The sequence below is a fragment of the Pseudorasbora parva genome, chromosome 21 (genome assembly GCF_024679245.1).
Source record: "Pseudorasbora parva isolate DD20220531a chromosome 21, ASM2467924v1, whole genome shotgun sequence".
In the NCBI taxonomy this organism is placed as follows: domain Eukaryota; kingdom Metazoa; phylum Chordata; class Actinopteri; order Cypriniformes; family Gobionidae; genus Pseudorasbora; species Pseudorasbora parva.
In genome coordinates, this window is record NC_090192.1 from 5,073,867 (window position 1) to 5,092,339 (window position 18,473).

The following is an 18,473-nucleotide window of genomic DNA, read 5'->3' on the forward strand; positions in this document are numbered from 1 at the left end:
TCCACAATGAGGTTATTTAAAAGGATTTGACAGTTACAAAATTAAAAACAAAAGGGCGGGAAATAAGAACTCTAAACTCAACACAAAAATGTTTCTCTAGGATGATATGGTTCTAAATGGAACGATTATTATGTGTAAAGAACCTTTAAAGAACGATATCTTTCAAAGAGCAGTAGGAAGTTTAATAAAAATGAAGCAGTTGTTGCTTTTTAAAGACATTTGGATGCAGTGTCTGAACCCCTGTGTTTACTTTGGAGACCAAACTGCAGCAGTAAGACCAAACTGTCTGTCGTACGCCTCCACCTGCAACCCTCCTCTCACCACCAACTGAGCCGAGGGCAAAGGCCATCGGTAAACTCAGTATCAACTCCTTTACGTATTACCAAACAATAAATCTAGTCAGGGGCGTAGCACCAAATTTTGGGCCCTGGGTACAAACCATCTTGCTGGGCCCCCGTACCATGTATGTGTATGTATAGAAAACTGACTTCTAAGGCCCCCCCCTGCCTCGGGCCCTGGTTACTCAGTACCCTTTATCCCCCCAGTCCCACGCCCCTGAATCTAGTACTCATCACCCGGTTAATGTTAAATCCATATATGGATAGAGGTAGTGGTGCAGACAGACCATATATGATTGTGCCATTACATCATACAAGGTTTTGCATTCATTTTCATTTTGACCTTCCTCTTTCATTGTGGGAGGAAATCGACCTGACATCAGCTCAGTCAGCTTTTAGATCCATGAGGTCTTAGTTCTTCAAGAAAGACAAAATTATTTTGTGAGCACGTCACTCACATGCACTGTTAAATCATAACCCAAAATATGTATAATATAGTAAGATATTGTATCATATCATATTATATATATATATATATATATCAATATATATATATATCAATTTAATTAATATACATTTCCCAAACCACTTGTCCTATGTAGGGTCATATGTAGGCTGGAATAATAACATAATATAATACAATATAGTATAATATTGTATCATATCATGTAATATACATATCCTAAACTACTTGTCCCATGTAGGGTCCTGGGAGCTGGCATACTATGAATGAACTTTAATACAACATCAACATGAACAATAGTTTATTTATAAATTAACATTAACCTAGTTAAAAATGTTTTTTCCCAAATTGTAGCATATTAGCTAATGCATAACTTATCTGAAAACAATTTTGCTGTAAAATAAATGAACCATAAATGAATAAAAATTTCTTTTTCACTGTTGTTTTTAATTATACTATATTATCTATTATAGCTCATATTTTTACTAGCAATTTTGTAAAAAAAAAAAAGTGCTATTCTAATATCAGATCTGTAGGACAATTTGTTTATGTTGTAGTTTCCACGTGAGGAGAAATATGAGATTACTAGAGTAATTTTCACAGGAGCAACATCTAGTAGAAAATTTCAGTGATAGTCTCCATTTAATCCCATTACTGTCTGAGAACTATTTATATTAAAGAAATATCATTATATCATTTATTTTCTGTGTGCCGGCACAACGTGATACAGAATCACAGATACCACTCAATTCAGACACAACTCGATGTCTAAAAACCACCAGCGTTGGATTCTTACAGTTTTAGCTATTTGAAAGTAACAGTCCATGATGAAGCAGAAATACTACATTGATGTTTTAGGTTTGATGTGCTAAGCAGTGTGTGTGTGTGTGTGTGTGTGTGTGTGTGTGTGTGTGTGTGTGTGTGTGTGTGTGTGTGTATGAGAAACAGTGTTTATTTAGCCAGTGTGTTAAGACCAGCAGTGCTGGGCCTAAAAGATGGACCCTGAAGAAACAGAAGAAGAGGGATGAAGTGTGAAGACCTCACCATTTGGTAAACGTGTGAAGGTGCGCTCACCTATATAATACACAAGGAGACAAACGCAGAGGCATTAGAAGAGAAGATACAGAAAAGAGCAGTCATCAGAGGTCGGAAACAAGACAGCAGAAGATTATTGAAAGCGTATTGCTCCATTATGAAAGCTTAATGATTTAATATTTATAAACTAAAAAGTGAAGCAAGAACAAAAGGACGTCTAGAAACATGCTGGGTGTGGAAATGTTCCCTAGTTTGGCCCTGGGACCTCAGAGACTGAGCGACTGCTATTATAGAGGTAAGAGAGTTCAGATCCTCACTGCAACGGAAAAAACATAGAAGGAAGCAGAAATGTGCATGAATTTAAATTAGTAACTTTCTTAGCGATGCCATAGAAGAATCGTTTTGGGTTACCCAAACCGTTCTTAAAAGTTCAATTTTTTCTTAGTCTAAGAAATATAAAGAACCTATAAAAAGAGTATTTTGTGCATAGGAAAAGTTATATGGATGTCAAAGGTTCTTCATGGAATTAAAATGCCAACAATGAACCTTTATTTTTAAGAGTCCTGAGTGCTAAGTCGCAAATATTAACGCCTTGTTTAAGGTTTACGTCTATAGTCCCAGACTAAAATGCACATTTGAGCTGTTTTAACTGAAAGCAACTTGCACTAGCATATATCATAAAATATTTCAATGCCATTGTTTTGTCTCAAGATGCACACCAGTAATGTTTTTCTCTAGGGCTACCTTAATGTCTTAATTGAACGAAGGTCTAATCCTGGCTTAATCTAAGCCCTGTCTGTGAAACCAGGCCTTAGTGTTGAATAGAGCTAAGCAGTGCATTAGAAGACTTTTAAGGCATTTCCAGTATGTTTCACTGATAAAATAACTCACCAAACCATTGTCAAACACACCATGACTTCAGAGGATTCAGTGCCTAGCTCTTTAATAACGGTTCCAAAATTGGTGATGCCAAAGAAGAACCATTTTTGATACCCCAAGAAATCTTTTAGTGAACAGTTCTTAAAATAACCTTTTTATTCTCTAATAAAAAAGGACATTTTAATAATCTAAAGAACCTGTTGTGCAATGGAAAGTTTCCATGTATGTTAAAAGTTCATCATGTACAGATATCCCCATCTGCTTCCTGTCTGCCCATCTCTCCCGTAGATCGTGAACCCTCAGCACATGTGCCTTTGTATCCCACTACATGTGACATGGCAGCCCGTGGGCTTCCCCCTCGACTGCTGCAGCCTCCTCCCGCCACTGCAGAGACTCCTGGGACTCCACAGGACAATGTCAAAATGGAGCTTGAGAACGCGTCACTGTGGAAGCAGTTCAGCACAGTTGGCACTGAGATGATTGTCACTAAGAAGGGCAGGTGAGCACATTTTGAGTATGGAAAGAATATATCCATCGACAAACACTACGACACATTTGGTCAAATTTCATTGTTTTAACCTTTCTCATCCTTCTCTGCTCTTCAGGAGAATGTTTCCACAGCTGCGAATGAAGCTGTCAGGGCTGAACCCAACTCTGCGTTACATTCTTCTTTTAGACATTGTACCTGTTGATTCCTCTCGCTACCGTTTCCAAGACAACAGTTGGCAGGTGGTTGGCGGCGCAGAGGCTCGGCTGCCAGACCGCGTCTTCATCCACCCAGACTCGCCTGCAACTGGAGAACACTGGCAGAATCGAAGCATATCCTTCCACCGGGCCAAACTCACCAATAACACTCTGGACGCACAAGGATATGTGAGTAAAAGGGCATCTTTCAATACCAGTTTGCTATAATTTCCTATAAAGTTAGCAATTCTATTATACTACGATTGTAAATTTTGGTAACACTCTATAATAACTTTTCAAAGATGCATAAAAGTGTAATATGTCAGTATAGTTCAAATGAAACAACTTAAAAATGTTGGTTCTACTTTATGTTAGGTGGCCTTAACTACTATGTACTATGTCAAAAATTAAGTACAATGTACTCATTGTGTTCATATTGTATTCCAAAACAGTTTTGCTGATATTGAGGTGGAATACAGATTAGGGACAGGTGTGGTGGTGTGGGTCAGTTTAAGGGTAGAGTTAGGGTCAGGTGTGGTGGTGTGGGTCAGTTTATGGGTAGAGTTAGGGACAGGTGTGGGTCAGTTTATGGGTAGAGTTAGGGACAGGTGTGGTGGTGTGGGTCAGTTTAAGGGTAGAGTTAGGGTCAGGTGTGGTGGTGTGGGTCAGTTTAAGGGTAGAGTTAGGGTCAGGTGTGGTGGTGTGGGTCAGTTTAAGGGTAGAGTTAGGGACAGGTGTGGTGGTGTGGGTCAGTTTATGGGTAGAGTTAGGGACAGGTGTGGTGGTGTGGGTCAGTTTAAGGGTAAAGTTAGGGACAGGTGTGGTGGTGTGGGTCAGTTTAAGGGTAGAGTTAGGGACAGGTGTGGTGGTGTGGGTCAGTTTAAGCGTAAAGTTAGGGCCAGGTGTGGTGGTGTGGGTCAGTTTATGGGTAGAGTTAGGGACAGGTGTGGTGGTATGGGTCAGTTTATGGGTAGAGTTAGGGACAGGTGTGGTGGTATGGGTCAGTTTATGGGTAGAGTTAGGGACAGGTGTGGTGGTGTGGGTCAGTTTAAGGGTAGAGTTAGGGACAGGTGTGGTGGTGTGGGTCAGTTTAAGGGTAGAGTTAGGGACAGGTGTGGTGGTATGGGTCAGTTTAAGGGTAGAGTTAGGGACAGGTGTGGTGGTATGGGTCAGTTTATGGGTAGAGTTAGGGAAAGGTGTGGTGGTATGGGTCAGTTTATGGGTAGAGTTAGGGACAGGTGTGGTGGTATGGGTCAGTTTATGGGTAGAGTTAGGGACAGGTGTGGTGGTGTGGGTCAGTTTATGGGTAGAGTTAGGGACAGGTGTGGTGGTATGGGTCAGTTTAAGGGTAAAGTTAGGGTCAGGTGTGGTGGTGTGGGTCAGTTTAAGGGTAGAGTTAGGGTCAGGTGTGGTGGTGTGGGTCAGTTTAAGGGTAAAGTTAGGGACAGGTGTGGTGGTGTGGGTCAGTTTAAGGGTAGAGTTAGGGTCAGGTGTGGTGGTGTGGGTCAGTTTAAGGGTAAAGTTAGGGTCAGGTGTGGTGGTGTGGGTCAGTTTAAGGGTAGAGTTAGGGTCAGGTGTGGTGGTGTGGGTCAGTTTAAGGGTAAAGTTAGGGACAGGTGTGGTGGAATGGCTAGGTTTAAGGGGTAGGGTTAGGTGTAAATGATGGGTCAACAGTGTAATTATAAATGTAACTACAGAAATTAATTAAAGATGTAATTACATGCAGGTATTTTTTCAAATGTAAGTACAATGTAAAAACATGCATGTACAAAATAAGCGCATTGTATCAAATTATTAATATATATGTTTGTACCTAATAGTTAAGGCCACCTAATATAAAGTGGGTCCAAAAGGTAACAATGCTTTCTGTAATATACAGTGGCTCCATAAACTATTTGTACACTTGAAGGAACTTCATTGCATGGATAAACATATGAGTGCAAACAAATGATGAAAGAGTTTTCTTTAATCTTACTTGCCTTTTCTGAGCTATACTGTTTTTTAACTAAATGTGCCACTAATGTTTGGAAACCAATGAGTTTTCTAATGTTTTTTGTATTCATTATTGAAATGCTTATCTATATTATAATTTTAATATTCTGTGACTTTAGTGCCCAAATTCCTTTTGAGGCACTGTACTGTTAAGCACTATAAAATGTGTTCATGACATAATTAAACTTATTATAAAGTGTTATTTGTATTTTGGGCATCATGACTTTATGTTAAACATAATTCCTCAGTACCTCAGTGATACCACAACTGTAACAGTAATTTCCCCCTCTCGTTCTCTTAAAGATCATTCTCCATTCCCTACATCGATACCAGCCACGAGTCCATGTGATCGAGGCCCGTGATGTGCTGATGTGGGGAAGAGCCCAGCACTCTTTCATATTCCCTGAAACACAGTTTATTACAGTCACTGCATACCAGAACAGCAAGGTGAACATTTCTCAGATTGATGTTAAATATAGTTAACATTTCTTTAAAACTCCATTAGTACATTAAATAAATAAATAATTGCTGACTGATAACAATTTTATTATTATTATCTCTTAGATCACCGAACTGAAAATAAACTCAAATCCTTTTGCGAAAGGCTTTAGAGAGAATGGCATGAACTGCAAGAAGTAAGTTAAACACACATACACCAATATTAACTAATAAATCACTAACAGTACACATATTACTTAAGACATCTGAATTGAGAGCAGAATATTTTTCTGTTGTTTTCCTCAGACAAAGAGAGGCAAGGCTGAAGAGGAAAACTACATGCAATCAAGAGGACTCTTTGGATATTGGTGAGGATAATGTATTATTATATAGAATCTATAATCAAGACACAAATGAAACATAAAAAATACATGACATTACTAAGTTTTATTCTGTTCTCTTCACAAAATAATACTTTAGTAAACAAAAATGTAATTGGTTTCATAAATATTGCTTCCCTGCTTATGAAACACTGTTCTCTCTGCTTCCTCCTTTCAGAGTCATGTGACCCATGTGATTCCACTGAGCTCCTCCCACATTCGGTGGAACACCCAAGCTCCGGCCTCTCCATTATAAACTCTGCCCTCCCAATTACAGACTCAGGTTTTCATACAGAGGTACCATCCCTCCCAGACCAGGCAGTCCTTGGACAAGCATTCTTGACCTCTGAGATTCCCTCATCAATGGAAAGTCAACCACAGACAACCCCTGAAAACAACACACTGATGGATGGGTAAGTCTATATGGCTACTTTTCAAGCAATTTTAATAAAAACTTTTAAAATGTTTTTGAGCAGGGTTATTCAAGATAGTCTTACTTTTTGTTACAGGTCTGGTCAAATGATGGGCCTTTCTGAATACACATCAACTTTCCCATCTGCTCATCTCGGATCCTCATCCCATGAACCAGTGCCTTTGCCTCAGTCATCTTCCATCTATTCCATGGTGTCCTCTACACAGAACTCTGACCTTGAGCTCCCCCAGCCCTCCAGAATTTCTTCGACACCCTCTATGTCCACATATACCTCTATACCTTCATCAGACTATCCTGGTCTAAATTCCTCTACAACTATGCCCTCCTCTACAACCTCTCCCCCAGGCTCTTCGTACCCTCCCATCTCTCACTCCAGCTCTCCACACCTTCTCTCCTCGTCCTACCACTCTATCCTTCCGACAGACCAATCCCAAGACAACCTAAATCCCCATACACCTACAAATCCACCTTTCCAATCTATCCCCCCCTCTTCTTGTCAAGGTTCTGGGTTAACTATTGATCCCGGCCAAAATCAGGTGGATGACGCTGGATTGAGCTCATCCAATGAAACAACTCCCGCAATCCAAAACCCTAACCACACAGCCTTTCCGTTCCCTCCAGTGCAGTCCTCAAACGACCCAGATCCAACATCCTCTCCATGTCAAAGTCTACCCCAATCCGCCCTACCCTTCCAACAGGTGTCGCAGTGCAACCCTAACCCAATCCCCACCCCTTCTAACCCAGATATGACACCAACTGCATTCCCCTTCCCTCCAGCAGCACAGTCCACCCCTAACTCTTCCAATCCAAACCCATCAGTTTTCCAATTTCCCCCTGCTCAACAGATCCATAACCTCAATTTGAGTACCCCTGGATCGACTCAAACTCCAACAACTGGATCTTACCCAGTTTCCCAATCCTCAGGTCTGTGCACCTTTTCAGCATTTCCAAACCCAATTTATTCAACTACTGGATCCTTCTCCTTCCCTTCCACCAATGTTATCCATCAAGTCCCTATGCAGTCGGTTTCCAACACACTGCACCCTACCACAGCAACATCTCACACTTCTTACCCCTTCCCATCTGCTCCACATCCTCTCCAGAATCTGACTCTGCCCTCATCTAGCTCAATCCATAATGTCCCTGTGATCCCAAATCCAACCCAAATTCAATCTACCTTTACCCAGTCATACCCTAATCCCTCCTTCCCTCATATTCCAGCTCAAGCAGGAAACCTCTCTCAAATCACCAACCAGTCCTTTCCCCCATTCCAAACCTCAAACACCTCTCATTTAAATCCCTCAGTTCCTCCAATCTCAAACCATCCACAATGTCCTACCTCATCAAACGCATACCCTTCTGTAGCTCCCTCCGAGATAGGCACCTTCTCGCAGCTCAATTCTGCTGCCCCCTATTTGCCAGATATGGTACTGCACCCTTCCTTGCTCCCTCCTTTTGATCCCTCACTTTCCTCCTCTGCTCCCTCATCCCTTTATAACCCCTTTCCTTCCTACTCACTCCGTCTTTGCCAGGATCCTCGATCCTCCCTGCATTTACCCCTCAGGCATATTTATAGACAGCCACAGCATTCCCATGCTCATGGTCAAGGGCCCTACTTTGATCTTGGTGGAAGAGCAGTGTTCTGAGGAAAATAACATGTAGTGCAAAGTTTGCAAGGATACTGCATCAATCAATGACTTTGCTCTGATAATGATAGAAGCACTGCACATTTTATGATCGCATTGGAGGTCATGAGAGACAAACCAAACATTAGAGTTTAAAATTACAATTTCTTGGTTTATGGTTGAATAACAAAATCTTAACTATATTGTTCATGTGATTGTTAGAAGGTTTTTAGTAACCAGGATTTTATCCTAACCAATGCTTGATGAACTCGAATAATGATGTATATTTTTTTCTTAATTCTATTTGTATTCTTTAATTCCAAAATAAAGTTTGATTGAGCTTAACTGTGTTTTTCTTCTTCTAAATGGTGTGTATACAATCAAATCCATAATCCACCATAATAATTATGGTGTTCCCCAAAAAATATTTGTACACGTTTATACACTTAAGTTTTAAACACTTAAAGGTTTAAATGTTATTATTTTAAAAGCACATATCAAAATGTGAAACCAGTTTGCATTCGCAAACTAACGCTACAAGACCCCTGGATGTCCTAGCAAAGTAACCACAGATATGGTAAATCACATTAACTATAATCATATTGCACAGAAAGTGTTCATATACTATGGGGCCACTGTAGACAGTCCAAAGTCATTACACACATTAACAGTAATTGGAAACATACTTTACAACACACCAGTTATTCTTTCAGTACTTCCAGTTACTTATTCCTGTCATGAAATAAAATCTATTAGTAAATCTAATTTAATTGGTCAAATGCACAATGAGGCAAACAGTTAACAGGTTAGTTTGCATTTGCTCTATTCTTAAAAGTGTAATAAAGACACTCACTGAATCTCTTTAAAAATAGGATATGGCTGGTCATTTTGACAGCCAACCACAATAAAAGATAAGTGACTTATTACACATTTAAATTGATAGAAGATGAGAATTTAAATCAAATAAAACTGTCACATCTGTGAAAACAATCCATCTCTCTCACAGTATTTTACCATCAGCTCTGAGTGTCAGCTGGCCTTCAGGGTTGATTCCGGTTCTGCACAACATTTGCTCATGGTCAGGCGTTGAGAGTGGGTGTGCGTTAGAAACTGAGGAATAGTCATTAAAGTCCAGGTGATAATTACCTAAACCCCCTCCTTCATTTTCCCACCTCCATTGATTTCTCCATCCTCCTTTTCCATTTGGTGATGGACAAAGAGAGGGTTTAAAATAAGGTTAGGTAAACAGCAGTACACTCCAGCACAGGGTGCTGAAAGAGACACTTCAAATAAGTACATGTTAGAAAAGTGGCCTAATATATTTTGATATATTTTATTCGATTTTCACACTGTTGTTGTTCTTGAACTGACAAATACCACTGATGTCCACAGTAATGAAGAATGTGTTTCTGATGTGAATTAATGCAATGTTACAAAGGCAAACTTTTTTCCTTTGGAATAATTTGGATTGATGAATTGTGCCTTTTACTTCTAATATTATATATAGTAAGACCAGACTTGCATTAAGAAAGGGACAATTTTGATTTCACACTCACTTCAAACCTAAATCATCATTAAAAGTCCACTAGAAGGCACTATTTTCCACATCTCAGAAGGACTTCAAAGTCCAATCCCTCAAATGCAGGGCAATCGTATTGAAAGTCTTTTGCCCTTTACCCTTATTTTTTTCTCCTCCTCTCTCTCTCTTTGTCTTCTGAAGTTTTTCTATCTGGCACCTGAGATCTTTTCTTTGAGTCTGCGGTGGAGCTCCTGTCTGAGTAGATCTCTTTCCTTGCGGATTCCCTGGAGCACAGTGCGGTTCTCCTGAGCCCTTCGCACCAGATATGGCAGTGTGTCGTCCACTGATCCGTACGGCACTGACTTATACACTGAAAAACCATGCTGGGCTGAGAAGAGAAGATGAATGTGAAGGGTGTTCCAGAGAGGCAAGGACATGAATTAATTCAGTGCTAGTGAATAAAATGAGACTTCTTACCTAGAGTAAGAGAGACATGGTCACACATGCCCAGCAGCTGACCAAAACAGACAGTGTTGCCATCTTTGTGAAGCCTCAACTCTTCCATCCTGAAACACAGGAAGAACATACAAATAAACACTGATCTTCTTTAGACTGCTGAAAATGACCTGTCAGTGGAAGGTCCAGTTTATGAAGGTGTACCGTGTCACTGCCCGTCTGACTGATTCTTCATTGTGAGTTGCCACAATAATCATATAGCGTTCAGGTTTCTCTGAAATGAGGTTCAGCATGATCTCCAGACAGCCATTATAACTGCAAATAATATAAGACATTTAAAAAAAAAACTGTCCCTAAAATGGTTTTCAGCTCTTGCAAAACATATTGCAATGGGAAAAAGTATTTGTATTAGATTTTAATAAATACACTATACTGCCAAAGGTTTGGGAAACCCAGCCTCATCTGCCGGTGATTTGATTTCACCCGGCAACTCATACATTCATTTCTACTGCTTCTGTTACACTTTTGCGGGAACCAATCAAAAACTGGCTCATCCATCTGGCACGCTATAGGTGGGTTTAACATAATGACGGATAGAGAAGTGAGAAACGAATGGGTTGTTGCCTGTTGATCACGCCTCTTGTGGTCTGATTGGTTGAAGGACTATCCAATTGCGTACAGAGTTATTCAAATAATGCCTGCTGATTACGCTCTTTGTGCAGTAGAAAACACAGAGCAGACTCCCCAGACCAATGTTCAGTTTAAAAATTGAGCTTGGTCTGGTGATAGCCAGACAAATGCCTGCCTTTACATGCACATGAACTTTAATGACAACCCATTGTTATTCTGTAAGGTTTAATATGGAGTCGGCCCACCCTTTGCAGCTAAAACAGCTTCAGCTCTTCTGGGAATGCTTTCCACAAGGTTTAGGAGTGTGTTTATGGGAATTTTTAACCATTCTTCTAGAAGCTTATTTGTAAGGTCAATCACTTATTTTGGTCGAGAAGGCCTGGCTCTCAGTCTCCGCTCTAATTCATCCCAAAGCTGTTCTATCGGTTGAGGTCAGGACTCTGTGCAGGCAAGTCAAGTTCCTCCACACCAAACTCACTCATCCATGTCTTTATGGACCGACGCTTTGTGCACTGGAGCGCAGTCATGTTGGGACAGGAAGGGGCCATCCCCAAACTGTTCCCACAAAGTTGGGAGCATTCAATTGTCCAAAATGTCTTGGTATGCTGAAGCATTAAGAGTTCCTTTATTTGGAACTAAGGGGCCAAGCCCAACCCCTGAAAAACAACCCCGCACATATCCCCATCTCCACTAAACTTTACACTTGGGACAATGCAGTCAGGCAAGTCCCGTTCTACTGGTAACCGCCAAACCCAGACCCGTCCATCTAATTGCCAGACGTGATTGGTCACTCCAGAGAACACGTCTGCACTGCTCTAGAGTCCAGTGGCGGCTGCTTTACTCCACTGCATCCCACGCTTTGCATTGCTCTTGGTGATGTAAGGCTGGGATGAGCTGCTCGGCCATGGAAACCCATTCCATGAAGCTCTCTACGCACTGTTCTTGAGCTCATCTGAAGGCCACATGAAGTTTAGAGGTTTGTAGCTATTGACTCTGCAGAAAGTTGGTGATTTTGTGACCCTCAGCATGCGCTGACCCCGCTCTGTGATTTTACGTGGCCTACCACTTCGTGGCTGAGTTGTTGTTGTTCCTACTTGCTCCCAATTTGTTCTTCCAAAATGTCAGGAATTGACTTATTGCACAGGTGGCAACCGATCACGGTTCACTGAAATCCTGAGAGCAACCCATTCTTTAACTAATGTGTGTAGAAGCACCTGTTATACACCGGTGACCATGAAAGTGATTGGAACACCTGAATTCATTGATTTGGAGGGGTACCCCAAATCATATACATTGTGGAAATTATTTTATAGATAGTGCACTCACAAAGAGTAATGCATTCCTAATACAATATGATAAAGCTGAGCATTATAAAATAAAATAAAAAATAAGCACTAAGCAATAAATAATAAACACTAAGAAATGTTCAGTCTAAAAAATTCCCTGATATTGCAGGTTATTCATTCTCATTATGATTTTTCCCATATTTAATGTCATTTGGAGTGAAAGAATCACCTGTCATTGGTATGCTCCCATGATTCATGAATGGGATCTGTTCGCCCCTCTTTTTGGGCCAGTTTTCTCTCTTTGTCCATGTAAGCACCTCTGACGAGTTTAACGCCAATACAGAAAGCCTGATCGATGGATGTCTGAATGGCATCAAGTAATAGATTTCTTGATTCCTGTATGTGAAGAAGCAGAGTATATCTGTAAACCTTTAGAGATATAGACTGGGGATTTTTTCAAGATTATTTTTTAAACATCACAAAATAATGAAGGTTTATGGCAACTTTAAGGTAGCACTGATATGTGTTCCAGATCCACGCGCTTTGTTGATTGAATTTCTTCATCATCGCCATGGTGATGAGTGACAGGGCAGGGTTCATGTAAGTGTACTCAGCATCCACCAGAACTCGGACTTTATTAACACTTGCCTATAAACACAGCGTGTATAATATGGTCATGCCCAGCATGAATAAAAACTTTTTGCTGTAAAATTGTCAACTAGTGAATTACAATTTTGGTACCTCTCCTATTTTGTTGAGTCTCTGAAGGCCGCATAGTAAGTGTGTGTTTTCACTCTTAGTCAGACCTGGAAACACGACTTCCTATTGGTTAAAAAAGAAAGCCATCTAAAGCAATACAAATTAAACAAATAGCTGATTATAGTAAGCTTGTGGCGTTCTACAGAAAAGAAGTGAACATTTCTGTACCTCTCCCTCCATGGCTCTCACAAGCAAGTTCAGATCATACTGTTCTGTCTTCAGCAGAGAAGTCAGCTTAACCTGAACAGGGATTAATATAGTTACTAATGTTTGCACTTTAAGAGATAAACAATTCTAATAAATAAATTTTTTTTTTATTTGAGCGGCATATTAAAATGATTTCTGAAGGATCATGTGACACTGAAGACTTGAGTAATGGTTCTGAAAATTCAGCTTTGCATCACAGAAATATACTACATTTTAACATATATTCAAATAGAAAAGTTATTTTCAAATGGTGTAATATTTCACTATTATTGAGCACAAATTTCACTATTATTCCAAGAGTTTTGGCTGGTAGTGTATCAGACAAAAACCTTAATCTTTATTAATCTCAGCTCATAAGAATCAATCTTTATACTGGGACAAGAGGAAACACCCACACACAGCTCAGGGCTGACTAGTGCTGTGATCTTCAGTTGCATCATGGGATTTTTACTCCAGCCGTTAATGTGAGACATGTGGACACACTCCAGCATGGCTGCCAGGTTGTCTTCATATCGCTGTTCCCTGTAGATATAATATAATGTGTGCCATGATCAAAGTCAAAGTCAGTACTTGCTGACTGAGAATGAAATACACAATCTTAACACTTAATAAATCAAACTTTAAACTGGCTATATTGCAAACCATATCGCATCGCTATAAAGTCACCATAATTCGTAGACGATCATTGTACAATTCGATAAAAATGTATAATGTGGAGCTCCAAGTGTAGGCTCACTGGGTCCCTTGGTGCAGCTCAGCCTTTGGGCTCATTGGGTCTCATGGTGCAGCTGCATATCTGGACTCAGTGGGTCTCATGGTGCAGCTCCATATCTGGGCTCAGTGGGCCTTGTGGAGCTCAGCTTCTGAGCTCAGTAAAGCACCAAGTATGTTTCAGGTTTGACACGAATGCTTAGCATATGTGTCCAGCCGAAAGCAAAGGGCCGAGGCAGCATTGGCAAACCCATTTGTTTTTGTATGATGTATGTTTTGCATTTACAAAAATATGCCCACATAAATGTACTCAATCCACCCCAGGCTGTCTGGTTTAGTAAAATCAGATTATATGTTTTCATGGAAAAATCTGAATGTCTTACCCAGTGCTCTCTCCTAGGTCCTCTTCAATGGGGACGGCTAACATGGGGTGGAGCCCAAGCGAGCTCATCTTCTGCATGGAGTCCGCGATCTCACCTTCTGTTTCTCCGGCAACAAACTGAGCGTACACAGATGGGCGTATGACCATGGAGAAACCCCGCTTACCCAAAACCATCCGTGTGAAGGCCATTAGCTTTGTTAGACAAGAGATAACAAAAAACATTACTGTAATTATGTTGTCTGAGGACATCCACTCCAGGATGCTATGCACTATACCGTAAGTACAATTTGAACATAAATTACGAAATTACCATATCATATTAAGTTATGATAACCTATATTCTAACCTACTATGGCATATGTAGTCCAGACTGTGCCTGTTCCCCAAATAGGGAGAACAAACAGTTTACGACAGGACTGAGAAAAAATCTGATTGCAATTAAACAAGATAAGAGTGAAATAAGCATAAAAAGTATTTCGATATATATATATATATATATTTTTTTTTTTTGGAGTGTTTGTAAATTAAATCACTGCATAGTTTCACTGAATGCTTCTTGACTAAAACCTGCCCCAAAAGAAATGATTATATTGGTCTAAATGAGTCTACTTTGCCAGGACAGTCATCAACGTCCCGTCTGAGTGGTCAGGGTGTAGGGGCTCGCAACAAAACAGGCCACTAGCTCATCTCACTTGAAATGACAAAAGACAAAAGACTGTCCTGTACAGTCAATACTTACAAATAAGAGGCAAAAATTAACTCCAAACACCCTTTATCTTCTCACAGTTACTCTGAAATGTTGAGAAAACCAGCTGCAGAGGTTTTAAACGCAATGTGACTAACATCTTCATCAGCAATGTATTAAGATGACTTTAATTACACCTTCTGTAACAAGTTGGACCCATTTCACATTACGGGTTTAATGTCTGTCACATTAAGGACAGACTATGTTAAATATAATTTTTTAGTTTTAATTTCTTCAAATAGCAAAAGTAAAAATCTCCACAAGAGTGGCTCCGTAAAACAGACCACTAGCTCATCACACTTGAAATGCGTGTGCTCAGTGATACACTTTTAGATTTAAAGGGGTCATGAATTGGGAAATCTACTTTTCCTTGAGCTTTTGACATATAAGAGGTTTCAGAGCTGAAAATGTCCTTTTTATTTTAACCAAGCCCAGAGAACAACTCATTGTGAAATGTGCCCATGTATAATAGATAGGTGAAAGAAGAAAATCAACGCCTACTTCCTCATGGCACCTTTGGCCCCGCCCACTGATGTGTTAGTGAGATGACGAGGAGAGAAGAGATACAGGATGGACTACAAATAACATTTCCTTCCAAAGGATCCTAATGCTAGGAATGTGCTTATTTATTTTCAACAATGTCTCAATTGAGAATGATTTATTTGTATTCGTTACATTTCCCTGTGGATTCTTTGGTAAATCAGTTGTCAGTTAATCAGGCGCAGACTTTGCAAAAAGGCTTTTATGATATGGACCCGAAAGTCATGAAGCAACAAACTTTTGAACAGGGTCATTTTTGATAAATTCTGTTATTCAGGACAGCACTAAATAAAATTATTTTGTTAAAATTATTCACATTTTCACAGATTCTGCAAGTGCTTCATAAACTTTTTTTCTTGCAACTGTATCAGTATTGTCATTTTCAGCGTGTGGTGAACTTTGATTCATCATGTGACACTCATCACCACTGCGTTTGGTAAGTCAACATTATATCAGTTTTACTGTAAATTTAGGTAAAATCTGTAAATCCTAAAATGTTGCTACCTTATTTTGTATGGTTTTTGTATTTTGTACCTTATTCTTCTAGACCAGATGCAACTTACAAATGATCCAAAAATCTGGACTTTTGATAGTAAGTATTAAAGTCTACAAAAGTAGATATTTTTCATATTTGGCTCCTAAACCCCGGAACTGCCTTTATTGAAAATGTTGGGGGCTTTATATAAATCTAGACTGAAGTCATCTCTTTACACATACAAAACTGTTACTTTAACTATGATCACAAGTTGTAATCATTGCCTAACATGTTCATTATATGTCTGCTTTACAGAATACATGATATTTATTAATCACATAACTTTATTTAAGGCTTCATTATCTTAATATCCAGTACATCTGTAGCTGCATATTACTGCTATAATAGGGACATTCATTTTACACTCATTCTATGAAGCTAGAAGCAATGTATTGTGAAATCTGAGTCAGTTTACGCTGCTTCAGGAAGTGTGTTGCATTACTGGTTAACACAAAGATCTAGACGTTGCAGATGTTCTCACCTTACCACAGCTGTTAACCAGCACAGGGAACGAGCAAAGCCTAAAGACTCCGAGGGCTCGGATCAGCTCCCAGAAACTCTTCACCTTGAATGCTTGAGGATCCTCAAAGGTCAGAAAGCCGGGTGATGAGGGGTTACAGACGGCTCGACCGCGCTTGGACGTCAGGGACTGCGGGGGAGCCACACTCTTGAGCCGCACCGATACGAAACGGCTTAACACTGGAGGCCGAAGAAGAGAACACATCTCCACTGCTCTGACTACTGATAAGAAGACTAAGAGAGGCTTTTTTAATGAAACTCAAAGTCAAAAACTATTGATCTCTGCACAAATCTAATCTTAAGAGTTGCAGAAGTGGCACATTGCAGTCGTTCTTTCAGCAGTGCTTTAATATTGTGCAATTTGAATGCTCATTCAGCTCATGTGTGGTGTATATATAACCACATCTACATATACAGACCAGCAAGATTTGGTTTCCACAGACAGGCTAAACATCAGTGACACCTGTAAGCATACAAACATGGGGGAAGAAAACAGAAAAGATTCACTTCAGTGTCCAACTCCGTTCTAACACAGAATTGTGATAAAAAGGCTGACATTGTCAGGAAAAGAACTTCTCTCACCTGTAAATATGGCTGCTGAGACCTACATATGCAGGTGCTGTGCAATGTTCCAGTGCAAATAAACAGATAGGATGAGGGCAAATGAATGGGCAGAGAGAGGGGAGGTTCGTTTTAGGGATGTTGGTTAATGACTGACGTGCCGTTTGAACTTTGGGACATCGAGGTTGAGGGGCAGATACATTGTGCCTCAAATTCTTTTAAAAATATGACATCGTCATTAGCTACTTTGTTAATGCTTGGAAAGAAGTTTTAAATCAAATTTTGGATTTTGAACCACACTCATAAGTCACAGCAAAGATAATGTTTTGAAAAAGCACTGACACTACAATTGACTAAAATAATAATTGCATACTTTTTAGGATACATAATTTTTTTTTGCAAAAAACTGCAGCAAAACTGATAAGAAAGGGAACCGAGCAGATGTCCGACTGACCTTGGATCTTGGGAAGGAGACCGACACTAATGTGATGTGTTGGACAAAAAACTGTGCTAGACTTTGTCCTGTACAGTTGACTTAATACTTACAAATAAGAGCCAAAAATTAACTCACGACACCCTTTAACTTCTCACAGTTACTCTGAAACGTTGAGAAAACCAGCTGCAGAGGTCTTAAACGCAATGTGACTTTACCTTTGTGACGTCCTCTAGTGGGCCCTGTGCTCACTGCCCGGCACAGTGGAGCTCGATTGCCATTTGCCACAGAACACCAGAATTGGCAGGTCCATCACTGGTGCCCTGTGCTTTTCACAAATGAGAGAAGGTTCAGCCCGAGCATGTGACAGACGGGAAACGGTCTGTAACATCGTTCAGCATGACTGGTTTGGTGGTGGTCAGTGATGGTCTGAGGAGGCATATCCATGGAGGGACGCACAAACCTCTACAGGCTAGACAATGGCACCCTGACAGCCATTAGGTATCGGAATGAAATCCTTGGACTCATTGCCAGACCCTATGCTGGGTTCCTGTTCCTGGGTCCTGCAAAACAACGCCCGGCCTCATGTGGCGAGAGTATGCAGGCAGTTCCTGGAGGATGAAGGAATTGATAACATTTAATGGCCTCCACTGGCCTGACTTAAATCCAATATAACACCTCTGGGACCTTGTGTTTCAGTCCATCTGCCGTCACCAGGTTGCACCTCTGGTCCAGATTTGAGAGGAAATCCGCCAGGACACCATCCGTTGTCTCATTAGGAGCGTGCCCCGATGTTGTGAGGCATGCGTACACGCACGTGGGGGCAATACAAACTACTGAGTACCATTTTAAGTTGCTGGAATGACATTTCAGCAAAATAGACAAGCCTAATGCACAATTGTTTCACTTTTATTTTCAGGGTG

The 18,473-nt window shown here is 40.3% G+C and overlaps 2 protein-coding genes and 1 long non-coding RNA gene across 3 annotated transcripts; 1 reads left to right on the forward strand and 2 right to left on the reverse strand.

Annotated features, from left to right (window-relative positions):
* The first annotated feature begins 1,750 nt into the window (after positions 1–1,750).
* tbx6 (T-box transcription factor 6) lies at positions 1,751–8,636 on the forward strand. The gene is made up of 8 exons (XM_067429204.1): positions 1,751–2,131; positions 3,004–3,214; positions 3,321–3,588; positions 5,695–5,838; positions 5,956–6,026; positions 6,136–6,197; positions 6,388–6,622; positions 6,719–8,636. The coding sequence occupies exons 1-8, from the start codon at positions 2,062–2,064 to the stop codon at positions 8,286–8,288; spliced, it is 2,631 nt and encodes an 876-aa protein (XP_067285305.1). The 5' UTR covers positions 1,751–2,061; the 3' UTR covers positions 8,289–8,636.
* On the reverse strand, positions 2,763–3,409 carry LOC137055454 (uncharacterized). The gene is made up of 2 exons (XR_010900012.1): positions 3,295–3,409; positions 2,763–3,201 (listed from the first exon to the last, which is right to left on the reverse strand). It is a non-coding gene; the product is annotated as an uncharacterized lncRNA (long non-coding RNA).
* A 950-nt stretch (positions 8,637–9,586) lies between the features above and the next one.
* On the reverse strand, positions 9,587–17,255 carry prodh2 (proline dehydrogenase 2). The gene is made up of 11 exons (XM_067429205.1): positions 17,139–17,255; positions 16,519–17,019; positions 14,219–14,409; positions 13,520–13,646; positions 13,086–13,157; positions 12,900–12,980; positions 12,663–12,806; positions 12,388–12,554; positions 10,447–10,557; positions 10,264–10,352; positions 9,587–10,174 (listed from the first exon to the last, which is right to left on the reverse strand). The coding sequence occupies exons 2-11, from the start codon at positions 16,759–16,761 to the stop codon at positions 9,993–9,995; spliced, it is 1,407 nt and encodes a 468-aa protein (XP_067285306.1). The 5' UTR covers positions 16,762–17,019; positions 17,139–17,255; the 3' UTR covers positions 9,587–9,992.
* Positions 17,256–18,473: the final 1,218 nt, after the last annotated feature.

What these genes read in the sequence shown, in the direction of transcription:
- tbx6 (XM_067429204.1), top strand. Translation starts at nt 2,062, where the DNA reads ATGCTGGGTGTGGAAATGTTCCCTAGTTTGGCCCTGGGACCTCAGAGA. An exon ending in GAGCGACTGCTATTATAGAG is followed by an intron (nt 2,132 to 3,003) that starts GTAAGAGAGTTC and finishes TCTCTCCCGTAG; the next exon opens with ATCGTGAACCCTCAGCACAT. An exon ending in AATGGCATGAACTGCAAGAA is followed by an intron (nt 6,027 to 6,135) that starts GTAAGTTAAACA and finishes TGTTTTCCTCAG; the next exon opens with ACAAAGAGAGGCAAGGCTGA.
- prodh2 (XM_067429205.1), bottom strand. Translation starts at nt 16,761, where the DNA reads ATGTGTTCTCTTCTTCGGCCTCCAGTGTTAAGCCGTTTCGTATCGGTG. An exon ending in TGGTTAACAGCTGTGGTAAG is followed by an intron (nt 14,410 to 16,518) that starts GTGAGAACATCT and finishes TGTCTAACAAAG; the next exon opens with CTAATGGCCTTCACACGGAT. An exon ending in TAGTCAGCCCTGAGCTGTGT is followed by an intron (nt 13,158 to 13,519) that starts GTGGGTGTTTCC and finishes ATCCCTGTTCAG; the next exon opens with GTTAAGCTGACTTCTCTGCT.